At 40.3% G+C, this 15,953-nt stretch overlaps 1 protein-coding gene across 1 annotated transcript in view; it reads left to right on the top strand.

Annotated features, from left to right (window-relative positions):
- DAPK2 (death associated protein kinase 2) overlaps positions 1-4,425 on the top strand; it is a 558,977-nt gene extending 554,552 nt beyond the window's left edge. Inside the window, exon 12 of the mRNA XM_078685202.1 lies at positions 195-4,425. Within this exon, the coding sequence (XP_078541328.1) occupies positions 195-278 (84 nt within the window). The 3' untranslated portion in view covers positions 279-4,425. The remainder of the gene's footprint in view (positions 1-194) is intronic.
- The last annotated feature ends 11,528 nt before the right edge of the window (positions 4,426-15,953 follow it).

Raw genomic sequence — 15,953 nt, 5'->3', positions numbered from 1 at the left:
TATATCTGTCTTACTTTTGCTCAATTGCAAACATAGATAATTGTAAATAAAGACCTTAGTAGAACACTTTTATAGAGTAATAAGGCAATTAATTATTATTTATCAGTGTGTTTGTTTTGTGGGCAAAATTGTCACTTCGGTCTCTTTTCTGGTCTCTTAATTTGTGCGTGTGTTTAACTGCTTTGCATTTCTAGTTTCAGCGAAACTGTGAAAGTGACGAGGAAGACTTCTCGAGAAGGACGCCAGTTCAGGAGAGAAGGAGAAGCAGTATATCCTAACAGCGTATTCTTCTCCCGCAAAGGTGGAACGTGCTAGCGTCTCAAACGCTTTAGACTATAGGCAGAGCTGTGCTCCCCACTGTCAAGGTGCAGTCGTTAGCTCTGTGTATCAAAAGCTGCTCTCACACAAAACTTCAAAGTCTCAGGATAATATTGATACTATTGCTAAGAAATCTATTATTTAAAACATGATGTATGAGGCGCTCTTTTGACGCCCAGTTCTGTGGGTGTTATTGCAAGCTGGTTACAATGCACTAGGACAAGCTAGATGTACTAGCTAGTGTAATTTTTTTCTGTGCCTGGATGCAACTTTTACTGCAATAATGTAAAAGGAAGGTGGTTATTAAATGTGCTTCTTTGTCATATTCAAATCCAGGAGAAATTAGAAATTAATTTAAAAGTAAGAACAAAAATACTTGTGATATTATTGCTTAGGCCACTCTCATTTTTTTCACTGCATCCTCAGAGGAAACATCAATGGCCGTGATGGCTTAACACGAGTCGGCACTGTGTTACGAGCCTCTGACTTCTAGTTTCAGTGGTTCCAATCTGGACCTTGGATGGGAATATTTAAAGTATTATTGCAATTGTTGAGCGAGCTTCTTGCAGCCTTTGGTGTACTTTAGAGTTCTCATTTAGGTACCTCTGAAAAATGAATCTGTTTGAATTCAATTGAGAAGTTAAGGAATATTAGGTGCGGTAGAGCTCAAAATCTCCTTTGTCTTAAAGCAGGGAATGAAGGGTCACTTGTCACTGTAACCGAAAGAGCTCATTAGGAGATGCATCAGTTGTAAGCCTTCGCTTTTTATAGCATTACATTTGTTAAATGAAACCTCCACACATATGTATAGAAATGTCACATAGGCTGTAGCCTATTATTCAACTAAACAGTCTTATATTCATATTAGAAATAGTGCTTGGAAAATGTTTTAATACCTTGCTAGGGGCATGGTTACTGGCACATAACTGACTGATTCGGCACGTTTTCTAACACAATAAGTGCCAGATTTATAGATTAGTCAAAATGTGAAAAAATACCAGCTGACACTGCTGTTTTTTTTTACAAAAGAAAGTATGTCATCACACAGGCAAAAAACAAACAAAGCTACAGATGGAATTTCCTAAAGGATGCGTGTCTTTAAAGAAGAGGCCTGCTTGTAAAATAACCTAGCATCTCTCACCATACATTCGACTGCTGTTGGCCAGAAAAGCTGTTTTGTCAGTGGCTACATATGCTATAACACCATCAGTGGAATTCCAAAAGTTATCCCTTCTCTGCCTGAGGTGCTTCATGGAAAAAATAAGTTACTGTCTTCTTACTTGAAGGTTCAAAAGTAAGCTACCATAAATTATCTTCATGTTATTTGGTTAGTCATTAACACCTTCTGCGTGATAGTGTTCCTCAAAGGGAATGTGTTGATGTCTTTTAGATGGTAATGTACTTGGTAATCAATCAGCCCTTTGAATTGGTAGTGAGGCACATAATATATGAAAGAGATGGCTCACATACATGAGCATCATAAACCTGTGGCACTTGTGGAGTGGGTGAGTAGAGGGATGTCGAAGTGACTAGAGGAGAATGGGGGGTGAATACTAGAGGAGTGAGGTAGGCTCTATGAGGGTGGTAAAGTGGAGGGGAAAAGCATAAAATTACAGAAAAGCGCTGGACTGGAATTAGAGGAGAGAGTAAAATTGGATGTAGAAGAAAGATCAGAGCAGAGTTTAGTAAACAGAAGAGGGAGAACTATAGCATGGAGTGCAACGGGAGTAGACAAACAGGGAAAGTGGGATTCTTACTAGAGAAAGAAATAGGATTAGACTAGGAAAAGAGTAGAGGAGAGAGCTGGTTTAGCGATAAAAGGATATTGTGAAGAAGAGAAGTTCGGAGGTGCTTGATTCCCACAGCGGCCCAATGATCAGCGCTACAGGTGGTTGTGGACTAGAGATGGGAGCAGGGTGAGGGACTGAAGTACTGGTGCAGTGACTAGTGTACGGAACTGAGTACGTGATAGACCAAGGGATAGTGGTGCTTCATCCATCACCTTTACATTTATTTCAAATCAAATGGGAGCACATTGCGTTCAGTTTTCTTTTACAAGTGCTCCAGTGATCAAAATTAAAACAAGACTACTCTTTTTACCTATAGATAATGCATTGTGTTGTAGGATTTACAGGTGTTTGCTTTACTGTTGATTAACTACCCTTGTAAATTAATAACTACTAAGATTTGTATGTTAGTCACTAGCTGGGATGCAGCTGTTTTAATATTCTTCAGCCTAACATAGGAAGGTATATAAAATGGCTAGATTCCATATATTTTAGTAAACAAGGCAGGTGAAGGTGAGTAGAAGCTGTTTTGTATTTCATCAGTGAGAGCGATATCATCCCGTACACAAGTTACACAGTTATATGTTTGTTTAAGTGAAATAGGACTGGTTGAGTATATATGCAGGAGAAAAAGAGGAAGTCCATCCATGCAGTCAAAGTTGTGTGTTAGTGTTCAGATGGGAAATAAATGGAAAAATAAGTGCTTTGGCACTCAGGAAAGTAAGTTCAGAAGGAGAAGAGGTCCATTTATGTAGCTGTCTGTTAGTGTTCAGAAGGGAGATAATTAGAAACAGTGGTGGTTTAACACCCAGGAAAGTAAGTTCAGATGGAGAGGAGGCCCATTTATATAGTCATAGTTGTATCTTAGTGTGGGAGAGGAATGGAAAGTAGTTTGACACCTAGGAAAGTAAATTCAAATGGAAAAGCAAATCAGGGGACATCATTGGAAGAGAACAGCAGAATAAAGAGCAAAATGCTAGTCGCATGTACGGGCTTTCAGCCTTAGACCTAACATTTGTGGACAGAAATTGTGTCCACATTTGATATTCATAGCAAGCAAGTTTGACGTATCACTGCATTAGATGCTTTATGGGTTACTCCCTGATTTTCAAGACAATAATTATAAAGTTAAAGTATAAAGTGACTACATCAAGAAGAGACGCGTTGGGAAACATATTATGAGGTGGAATAAAAAATGAGTTAAAAGTTAAAATAATAGACTTTCAAATTTTCTAATCATACATCTGAATACTCTATGCAGTACATAGACTGCTCACACAGATAGTTTGGTAAACTGTTGGAAGCAAGTGTTTTTTCAAGAGTGTTGTGATCATATGACTGATCAGGGGCATTGTGGTGTCCTTTGCTCACTTTTGGTAGCCCTACCATCGGGACAAGGCCAATTTAAGGGAAAGTATAGGTATATACCAGATTATGAAGTATCATCAAAACAATACAGTAAGAAATAAAAACAAGCATTTTCACTGCAATAGGTCTCGCGTTTACTAGCGTTTAAGGTATTGGCATTGCATGGAACGTCGCACAATCGTTCCTGAGTCAACGCCGCCAACCAAAATAGAAATAAATCTGAAGCTCTGCTTTAGCGTGAAAGCGCACCTACCCCACATACAGAAGGCAACACAGTGCGCTCCCCGCTATTCCCCCCCCCAATATACATGCCAACAACAGATGGTCATCCAAGAGTGAAATCTAGAGAAATTTTCAATTGAGGTAAAAATGAATTATGGTAAGAAGAAATGTAAAAACAAAAGAAATGTTAACAAATATGCTAGATAGAATAAATCCCCCTCCTCGACAAAGAGTACAGACACCGGTACAGGTGTCTCAGCACTCACAGACATGACAACAATGAAGACGATCCCGCCAGAAATGCTTCTATAAAGCCACAGTACATAAGACTTAAACAGAACTCCAGACTTGCAGATGTCTCTGAAAAGAGAATAGACACTCGATCCTCCTTCAAATAGCCTCATAATGAATTGGAAGCCAACGTTGACGAAGGACAATGGCACAAGCTAATTAAAAAAATGGGCGGAGAGTGGGCGTAGCTTCTAGTGCATACCCTAATACAGCATGCATTGCAATAAGAGCAGTGCATGCCTGCTGCCGCTATGCTTTACCTAAAAAGTCACTGTCCACAATTGGAAGTGGAAATATTACAATTTAATAAGAAATCTATGGCAAAACACATGAAAGTTTTGTAAAAAGACTCAAAGTATATAGTGATTTGCAAATAATGCCAATAAGTACTCAGTGTTAAAAAAATACCAGGTTTAAAATTAATGCGAAATAAAAAAAATCCCCAAAAACATATATGTTGAAAAGCATTAAGGGTCAAGAGAAAAAATAAAATAGTCAAAATGATAATGAAGGCAGTGTGCGCTAAATAACAAAGATGTAACAAAAGAAAAATGATGTCAATTATGTCACCTCAACAGTCACTAAAAAAGTATGGAGGAATATTATTGTAGCCATTAATGAAAATTAATGATACAACTGTCACATTATAGGTACATTGAAACACAGTATCCATAATTAAAGTTACTAGTAAATATGGTACATTTAAATATTTAAGGGGTAAGCAATAATTGGGCAAATGAATATAAACTACAATGATGATTTCCATGAAGATGACTTGGCCTCAAGCACCCCACCGACTTTCCAACTCCCTGCTGCAGCCGCGGTATGTGCAGGTTACAGGGGTGGGGCCGTATAAGGGGGGATTCCGAGGGACGATGCAGAAGGAAAAGTAAATAAATAATTAATTTTCCCTCAGCATCGTCCCTCAGAATCCCCCCTTACACGGCCCCACCACCCACCGATGTTACCTGCACGTACCGTGGCTGCCCTGCTGTCAGATCCAAAGAGGGGATTTGCTCTTCTGAAGTAATTAACTTTTATAGAAGTCAAAAATCGTGGTCGGTACCAACCAAAGGTCTCAGTCAACCAACAAAGAAAAAAATTTGACCGACACAAACCTAAAATTAGATGCTGGAATTAGGCACCAGGAGGTCAGATTCAGCTTGTAAGAGTGTCTGCCCATCGGCAAGCATCTTGTATAAACAGTAGTGAGGTGTCCCACCTAAAATTCATCTGCAGTTCACTTTGTAATTGGTGGATTTCTCATTTTTGTACCAGCAAGTTCAAAACGTATATGTTATTATATTACATCTATTTTATCTAGGATTCTTTACTGAATAATACAAAGCCTAAATAGTTATATTCCACAGGGTTATAGGTGGATACTAGGTGGAATCAAAATGTTTTCTTCTTTGTCTGAGTGTAGTTAATCTTGATTTCCTTTTCACTGATGTATTGTCTTTGTGTCTCCATAAGAGTTAAGTGTTGACTGAAGGACTCTTTTTAAACATGCTTGCTGCATCGAGAATGTAACACTGAGCTGTGTACCCAACATTGCCATTTACCTTTCCTGTTTCAAAGCTTTGACCAATTCACCACACCTGCTTTTGTGGCACGAATGTGTTCCGATCAGGTGGTAGTCACTGCACCACAAAGGGTCACTCTTCTTCATCCGCCTAAAGAGAACATCAAAGTAAAAAAACAAAGTTTGCTTTGCCTATGTGATTACATAGTTTAAATAATCTAAAAAGGTAATTTCCATTACAAGTTCAACCATGTTTTTGGCCCGATATATATTTGTGCATTTTACTCCCTTCTTCTGAAAGCAAGGCGTAAAATGCTCAACTTTTAAACTTTTGTCTGGAACCGAAAAACTCCTCTGCGAATAGTGATAGACATGCATCATTATTTTAAATACATGTATAATTTGTATTTGAATTTCAAGGATTTCTTGGCGGAGGGAGCACAGTCTTCCAATATGGCTTAATGTTAAACATTTACAACATGAAAACTGTGTTTTTTAAAGTACACAGATAAAATACAGTTTTTACTGCCCCAAACCATGAATGGTTCATACATCACATATTGCTAACAGTAAATACAAAGTCTTCAGCCGTTAAATTCTTTTATATGGTACATTCTTTTTATTCCAGATATGTGTTGTTCGGGAGCTGTACCCTCCCATGTGGGTGTACACTGTAGTTTATGTAATGTCACTCTTATCAATGCTGTACATATTTGATATGTATTTTACTATTGCTTGTATAAACATTGCATAATTTAATATTACAGTAAGCAGTTTTGCACCAATGTTAACCTGCCTTCTACTTATCTCAATTATTATGACTTTCCGAAGTACCTTCACTTTGTAATTAAATGTAACTGTGTATGTGCTCAACGAGGCATTACTTGAAGTCATAATTCAACTTGATACAGGGTTTGTCGATATGTTTACCTCTGTCAACAAGATTCATGCAAATATGACTTTGAATTTAGGTCATCAGATTGATTAACTTTTTTGAATGAGCAAGGACCATTACTGGCTAATAACTCACAGATACGCTGGTGTTATGAAACAAAAATTATTGAGCCACTATTGGAAGCCCTTACGCTTATGTCAAGTCACACAGGATCTAGAGGCAAATACACAGTTTACCACAATGCACCTGGCTCTCAAGGCTTCTAGCAATCTGGCTAGCATAGAGGTCTGTAAACAGCGTGCTATATATTCCCCTCCCGCTTTAATCATCCTCTTAGAGATGTTGCTGAAGTAATTATGCCTATGGACAATATTTTATTGGTTATTTTTCATTAATTGTGATATATTGTTTGTGTTCCCGGGAAAGAAATAAACTCTATGTACAGTCTGTTTTTTATTGGAGTTGGAACTATTTCATTTGGGGTTGGTATGAAAGATTTCTTATGTGTGCATGAGTGTTGACCATCATGTCAGTTTTGGGACATGATGCGAGATTCGTAGCCTTTCTTTTAAGGGTACCTAAAATCAACTAGGCCTTTCTTTGCAGATGTATTACACCTTTTAAATTTGTGATCAATGAGATATATGTAATAGTTTGTTATATATTGCTTTATACTGTACGGCTGCCGTTTCTCAGCACTGTAAATAAAAGATGTTACTTATACACATTGTAATGGCACTGAGTTTCTCAATGTCGTAAGGATTGAAGGCTAAATCAGTTGTGTGCAAGTATCCCAAAATGTACAGGAACCCCTCTCTGTGGTGCTCTGTTTGATCCCCATTCCTAGGGTCTCTGCTAAGGAGGGAAGAAGCAGGAGCAGAAATTGCAATCAACCGATGTGCACCAAACTAATTCCTGGGATCACCATGTTCTGGACATGTATCGTCTAGCGGAAGTTGATATTGCATACTAACATCTTGTGGCTATCCTGTCCTATTTCCATGTTCATGTATCTTTTTGAATGAAGCCCGCCCTGGATCTGGGCCTATGGAAGACCAGATCATTGAGTAGATGACAAGAGCACCACTAGTGTATGACTGGAGCTTCAAGTGAGCTCTGGCAGAACCCCCTACTGTGTACACCAACCTTAGGATCTTTCTACACCTTCCCCATGTGAGACAAGTGGAGATCTGGCATTTTGATCAGCTCCATAGTCAGGAATCATAAGTGGGGCATCGTTCCTTGCTCCCCTTACCATCACTATGGAAAGAGCATGCATTACCTACACTTAACAATGTCTTGACCTTTCTCCTTTAGTCGGTCATTTATGGCATGCAGGTGGAGTGGTGTAGGCCTTACGTATTTGTTGCTGATTTGTGATCCGAGATTTTTGTTTCTCTTTACAGTATTGGTAAAATATGTTTTGAAGCAGTAATCTATCGACATCTCCTCATTAGAAGATGCCTACCACCAAGTTTGTGATTTGATTTTTGTTCTCTTACTATTAACTCCTAAAACATTTGAATCTATGCGTTTCAATGACATTCAGCAGGTGGTTACATTAGAACTCCAGGCCAGGAAGCCAATTGCTGTTTTCTGTGCTAAATAAAGGTTCTTGTGTTTTGATAAAGTGAAAGCACCATTTTCGGTTTACCATAACTTGTTGCTTCAATTCGTATATACAGCGCACAAAATTCCTGGTGAACTGAGAAGAGAAGGTTAATGTTATGTCATACTGACTGCATACATTATATATTAAGTAGGTCAAAAGCCTGATCCTTGTCCAAATATATTATCAGTGATGGTAGGTATCACATTAGTTTTACCAGTTGCAGTACCAGTAGCGGCTTGTGGAGGGAGTGCCGCGGGTCAGTGGGGTGGGGCGGTGGAGGGGCAGAGTGGGGGGTAGTAAACTCTGGCTCACGGCCGACTGGAGAAATGTAAACACATAGATAAATAAAATGAATTTCATTGCGCGCGCTGAAACGCCAAATGCTCCTCCATTAGGGAGGAGGAGCGTCGCCCCACTAACTAAAATGGCACCAGAAAAGACCTAGAGATGAAAAATAAAATGGTAATAAAGGTCATTTATTACCATTTTATATTTCAGCAACCCATCTCGAACCGAGTGTCAGGACGGTGCGGGACCATTGGTGCTAAGTGGCAGCAGCTGGGAGGAATGGTGGGAGGTACACTTAAGTTTAAAGTGTACATGCCCATTTGGCCAGCTTTATTGCGACAGCCTGCCAGACATGCACATTTTATACCTCTCTAATCCAGCTGTCTTAGACAGCTGGGTTCATAGAAAGCACAGTGCCCATGAGAGCGCTAAGAGAGGTGGCTCCCCCCAATACGGACACTTCTCTCATGCGGGTTACCAGCATGAGAGCAGAGCCAGGATTCATATGGGGAGTTGGCTGGTGCCCGCACTAGAGCCTGGAGGGGAGAAGAACATCGGAGTGAGGAGGATGTGCCATGCAGAAGGCAAGGTAAGTGACTATTAATTTTAGTGTATAAGCTATTTACATGCAGGCACCCACCCACCACCCATATGCCGGGCTCACCACTTCCCATAGTTGCCAGCCGCCACTGGTTGCAGAGAACCACATTTCTTTTTCATGGGTCACGGTTTCTAGCCCACATTCTCATATGAGATCACTCTCTCTGTGAACTATAAAGAGTGTGGACAGGAGCAGTGATACTGCCAGAAACAAAAAGGTTGGTACTGGAGTATGTGTCACACATGGGCACTATGACAATCCGTGAATATTTTTCTCATTGTATATGCTTACAGGAAGTAGGTTTGTGAAATCTTCCCAGGTCTACTTCTGTGATGCCAACAGACCTGGCAAATTAACCCTTTTGCCAAGTTCAAACCTATCGTTTATGATTTGGCTTGACAGAGCAGCTGCCGCCAGACAGTTATCTGAGCATCACTAGATGGGAGCTTACATTCCATCGACAAGTTGGGAGCCAGGAGTACATGTTTTGATATGGCAGAAGTTGTGTGTTTGCCGTCAACACAGCTGTGATCACTTTATTTATGAAGCTGCCTGAGCTTGACCTTTCAGGGGCACACACATGACATTGTAATGCTGTAAAAGTGTCTTAGAATGTATGGTGTCTTTTTCTGCCAGCAACACAGATGGGAGAAGGGCAGCCCATAAGAAACGTATACCATTTCAAAAGTTGTTGGTTTTTTGTGCATTTAATTGTCAGTGGGTCAGGGGATGAAAGCAAGAAAAAGTCAGTGGTTGGATGATTGGACCTATGAGATCAAAGATGAGGGACAGAGCGCATGTATGATGAACTATTGAGTGCCTAAACACACAAGAAGCATTTTCAACCACAAGCCAGGTGTATTGGTTTTACCAATGCTCGTTAATATTTATATCACCCCTAATGTAGGTCTTAAAAGGTAGGGGGCAGAATATTAAACAAGCATTGTCAATGCCAATAAGTCTTGCCTTTTGGCTTTGCCACTGTTAACTTACTGGCTATGCCAGTGCTTTCTGGACACACTGTTCAGTATAGGTAAAAAGAAACAAAAATCCAAATATGTATTTGTATGCATGTGTCCTGAAGCTAGAGGGGCCCCAGCATGATGAGACATATGTGCGCATATGGCAACCATTTTTTTTATTAATTGGCTCAACAACAACAAAAAGAATAATAAAAGGTTCTTGAAAGTGTGTGTTCAGAAAGGAAATTGTAAAGCCCTCCTACAAACTTTTTTTTAAATGTGATTGACTATGGAGCAGCCAGAGATGAATGGAGGAGCTGGAAGTTGGCGGGAGCAAGTAAATGCCTTTGATGTGCACAGTGTTGAGTTGGGAATCAATGGAAGGGTTTTTTGCACACAAAAAAAAACATGGAGGGGTGGGAGAGCTACCTGGAAAGGATATGGGGATGGGAGCGTTAAGTGGGACGCAGCAAACGGCAGAGAGAGGGCAAGAAAACACTTGCACTCTCATAGAGTGTTAAAAGCAAAAGAAACTACCTTACACTTTCAAAGGTGCGTATAGAATGAAGCAGGTCAGAGAAACCTCAGCGAAACATTTTTTTGTGCAGATTTGTACAGCGCAATCTCGACCTGAAGGTATTGGAACGCAATGCATTAGCACCAGTTACATTACACACGTTCACATTCATTTTCTTTTTAAGGCCCAGTAGGATTACGTGATGTGCCCAGAATCACAGGATTTTAAGCCAACGCCAAGACTAATAGCACCAATGGCGTTTTAAAGAGAGCACGCATTGAAAAGCTGTGTTTGTTTATAAGCTAAGCCCTGTTACCCTGAGGGGTCTTATCAGCAGAAACCAAACCTGTAACAACACAACAGCACTTGATGTAATTGCGGCTTTATGCAGCATACAGTGTGTGTGGGTGAGAATTATGCAATCTTCTGAGGGCCCCCTTCTGCGCCTTTGTGTTGACGACCCTAACACATATGTCCAGAGTAGAGATGGCAGTGAGGAGAAAAAGTCCTGGCACGCAGATCCCACCATTAACAAGAACAAACAAAATCTTCAGTGCCTTTCGCAGTTCTGTATAGCGCAAATTTGACCTGAAGGTATTGGAGCACTATATATGAGCACCAGTAACATTACAAATAGTCACATTTATTTTCTTTTTACGACACAGGAGAATTTCTTGATTTGTCCAGAATCACAGGATGTTACACTGACACTGAGACTAATTGCAGTGGTAGCGTTTTAAAGAGAGCACGCATCGAAAAGCGGTGTTTGCTTATAAGCTAAGCCCTGTTGTCCTGAAGGGTCTTATCAGTAGAAGCCAAACGTGGAACAACACAATTGCACTTGACGTAATTGCGGCATTGTGCAGTGTACAGTGTGTGGGTGAGAATTACCTAATCTTCTGAGTGCCCCGCTTCTGCTCCTTTGTGTTGACGACCCTAACACAGATGTCTAGAGTAGAGATCACAGTGGGGCGAAAAAATCCCCGCAACCAGATCCCATCATTAACTGTCTAGAACAAACGAAACCTTTGGGGCCTTGTATAGCGCAAATTTGACCTGAAGGTATTGTATTGCTATACATGAGCACCAGTTACATTACACATTGTCACATTCTTTTTCTTTTTAACCCCTTCGACGCTCATGACGAGCTGGGCTCGTCATGAGGTAGCCTCCTGGCACGCTCATGACGAGCCCAGCTCGTCACGTAACATGCGAATCCGCAAAATCCAGCGTACGGGCGGAAATCATGCCGCACGCATGCGGTTAAGGCACAGGAAGATTACGAGATGTGTCTAAAATCACAGGATGTTAAGCTGACGCCGAGACTAATAGCACTGATAGCGTTTTAAAGAGAGCAAGCATTGAAAAGCTCTGTAGTCGCACATCAGGCCCCTCTCAAATATATTTGACTCATCCCCCGCTTTAAAGTTTAAAGTGTTGCCGCTAAGCTGCGCTGGGCATGCCTGGAGTTACGCGACCTCGTGGGTGATGCGCTGAACCAGGGAAAGTCTTATTTCATTTATAACAAGCGTGAGTGGAGGATAACGAAGCGCTCGCCCCGCTGTGTCCCGCTGCAGAAGGCGCCACCGCTGGTTTCCACGGCAATACCCCATGAGAGTTAACTTTTGAAAAAAGGTGGGACAAGAACCAACCATTAGCCATTTGAAAGGTACCATTTTTTATTGACACAGACAGATGTCAATTCAAAGTGATGGGAGGAGTCAAACCTCAAGAAAGTACATACTACAGATCATCCTGCAGCGCAAGCACTGGAGGCCCGACCTAAAAAAGGATGGGGCAGATTTATGAGTTCTGGCGCATCTCTGCAAATCAGCAGGGATGCGCCAGAACTGATGCGTCACGCAATTCCCTCCTTGCGGCACCACAGATGCGCCGCATTTACAATGCGGCGCACCATGGTGCAAGGAAGGGCAGATGCGTGACGCATCTTGTGGTGTACGGGCGGCGCATTGCTGGAGTAGCGTCGTAAGTGCGACGCAACTCCTGCAATGTACAGAGGCCACCCATACATAACGTGGTGCGTCACTCCTTACGCCTGCTTCAAGCAGGCGTAAGGATTTGACCCAGCAGCGTCGTAAACCTGACTCAGTGAAATCTTGTAGATTTCACAGCGTCAGTTTTACGGGGCTTTCCTACGAGGGAACGCCCACCCTGCAACAGAACGCCCACATGAAACCTGACGCAGGTTTCATGTGGCGCAGGGCTTTACAACGTGACGCATCTGCCTAGATGCGTCACGTTGTAAATAGGTCGCAGGGATGAGCCACGTTTTCCACGCCGTTGTGTGACGCAACGGTGGCGTAAACGTGGCGCAAGTCCGACATAAATCTGCCCCGTTGTTTCTTTTATATGACCGGACAGTGAAAACTAAATGTCATTTTCACTGTACCTAAGTGCTAATTTCCATTTGGGACCACCAAATATAGTACTTCAAGGGATCAAATTAATAGTTACATTAAACCTAACATAGTGCTAAAGTCGGATTTAAAGTAACTCTTAATATAAGGATGACTTTACAAAGTTACTTCATCCTTATCCCAAATATCTTGTACAAGTTTCTCATTACCTTCAGCAGTGTCTCCTGAGACAGCCTGCTGCCGTCCTGCCAGGAGGAGTGAATGGCTCCTGGGAAAGCGATACAAAAGGCCTGTTGGTTGGAGGAGGTGTGACCTCTTCCTGACAGGATGGCGAGTGAGCTGTAGCGGCAGATGATCAAACTTCAAAGGGGCAGCCATTTATCGCAGGGAATTGGGAGTCCCGTTTTACCCTGCTTCTTCCTTTGTGTAGGTCGACAGGCTGGCTTCTCGCCCAGAGGTGGAAAATCTGTTGCAGAACTGGATTTCCAGAAGGAGTTGCTCATTATACTAGACACAATTCAGGGGTGCACCCGGATCACTGACAGAATATCGAGGAGCAAAATATCGACCTGGCAAAGTACCGAGGAAAAAATATGTAAAGCCAAACTATCGACTTCCTATCTACAAACAGGTAAGTACAACAATATTGAATCCAAAATATTGTTGTAAATAATACAGGGGTATATTATCAACAACTAGCGATAATTTTTGTCTCTAACTTGTTTAGAGACAAAAATTATCGCCGCACATCGGCGATTTTTATCGCAGATAAACCTTGCTATTAGCAAGGTTTATCGCAAATGCGATAAAAAACGCCCGCAATGCATGAATATCGCTGAAAAGTCAGCGATATTCATGCATTATCGAGCAAATGCTCTTAGCCATGTTATCCACCTCCCATTGGATAACATGGCTAAGAACTGCTCAGGGCAGGTGTTAGCTTTTGGAGATATTCGCCCTTAGCGCAAATATCTCCAAAAGTTGGTAATAGGAGATAGCGATGTTAGCGACTGTTTCCAGTCGCTAACATCTTGGCACGCCCACTTTGCATATCATTAGTGATAAATATCACTGACATGCAAAGTGGGGCCCATGATGGTCGCTATCTCCTATTAGCTGTCGCTAACTGGTGTTAGCGACAGCTTGGTAATAGGGAGATAATTTTATCTCCGCTTTCTTGGCTTTTAAAGCCAAAAAAGCGGAGATAAAACCCCTTGATAATATACCCCACAGTTTGTAAAAATATCGAATTTTTGAAATGTCTTAAAAGTAATGTAAAATAATAAAATAAAAAATATAATTAAGTAAAACATACTTAAAAATACTTAAATAACCTTAAAATTAATAAATAATTAATTTCATTAAAAAAATGCCTTTTTAATTTGTAATACATATATATATTAAATTAATAATATTAAGAAATATTCAATATTTTTAGCGTCGGATAGTGAAAGGGTAAAAATTACTATTCCCACTCCAGTGAGTGCAACAGTAGGGAAAGTGTTAGATAGCGTAGGGGTAAAAATTACTATTCCCACTCCAGTGAGTGGAACAGTAGGGAAAGCGTTGGATAGCGGGAGGGTAAAAATTACTATTCCCACTCCAGTGACTGCAACAGTAGGGAAAGCGTTGGATAGCGGGAGGGTAAAAATTATGATTCCAACTCCAGTGAGTGCAACAGTAGGGAAAGCTTTAGATAGCGTAGGGGTAAAAATTACTATTCCCACTCCAGTGAGTGAAACAGTAGGGAAAGCGTTGGATAGCGTAGGGGTAAAAATTACTATTCCCACTCCAGTGAGTGCAACAGTAGGGAAAGCGTTGGATAGCGGGAGGGTAAAAATTACTATACCCACTTTAGTGAGTGCAACAGTAGGGAAAGCGTTGGATAGCGGGAGGGTAAAAATTACTATTCCCACTCCAGTGACTGCAACAGTAGGGAAAGCGTTGGATAGCGGGAGGGTAAAAATTACTATTCCTGCTCCAGTAAGTGCAACAGTAGGGCAGGCGTTGAATAGCATAGGGGTAAAAATTACTATTCCCACTTCAGTGAGTGCAACAGTAGGGAAAGCGTTGGATAGCGGGAGGGTAAAAATTACTATACCCACTTTAGTGAGTGCAACAGTAGGGAAAGCGTTGGATAGCGGGAGGGTAAAAATGACTATTCCCACTCCAGTGAGTGCAACAGTAGGGAAAGTGTTGGATAGCAGGAGGATAAAAATTACTATTCCCACTCCAGTGAGTGCAACAGTAGGGAAAGTGTTGGATAGCGTTGGGGTAAAAATTACTAATCCCACTCCAGTGAGTGCAACAGTAGGAAAAGTAATGATTTAATATTTAAATTAAAATAAATTAATTATCAATGCCAATACAAAAATTATTTAAATCAATTACCAATTACAAAATATTTAATAATGTATTATTTATAAATACTAATAAATAGTATGTGTTTAAAATGCATTACCTATTAATAAATAATGATCAACAAATGAATTGTCAATACCAAAAAGTAATAAGTAATACAAAAATTACCAATTCATAATTAATTAACAGTAAATTAATTATCAATACACAAAAATAATTTCAATAATTACTTAATTACAATTACATTATTTCCCCCCTATTCCCCTATAAACCCACACCCCGATCCGAATAATAAATTAATACAATTCACATAATTGTCAATTAATCAATTAATAATAATGAATTACAATTAATAAAATTGTAATACCAATTAATAATTAACAATACATAATTAATTATCAATTCCAATAAATATAAATAAATAATTACTTAATTACCAATTGACAAGTCAAGTCAAGAGGTCTTTATTCGATTCACATCATAAAAGACAAATACATATATAAAAAAAACAATTCATTTTACAATAAGATAATAAATACATTACATTTTAAAACCATGTTAAAAGGTATTAAATTTTTAGACAATGATGAACGAGAAGACCCCTTGCTACATAAAAACAATGCTACTTTAAACAAATAGTCATAAAAACTGTACAATGAGAACTTCATTTGCCAAGGTTACGGGTTTGGATTGACCACGCCCAGCTCACAAATTTTGCTACACCAATAGCATTGGAGGGGGAAGTATCAGTTTTAAGTATCCTAAACGCTGCGACAGCAGATCTGGTGCCTAGTAACCGACAAACTGGTAAAAGCCAAACTTTCCTGG

Source organism: Lissotriton helveticus, chromosome 3_2 (assembly GCF_964261635.1).
Source record: "Lissotriton helveticus chromosome 3_2, aLisHel1.1, whole genome shotgun sequence".
NCBI classification, from domain to species: domain Eukaryota; kingdom Metazoa; phylum Chordata; class Amphibia; order Caudata; family Salamandridae; genus Lissotriton; species Lissotriton helveticus.
Note: the sequence above shows the minus strand (reverse complement) of the source record. Positions and strands in the feature narration are given on the sequence as shown.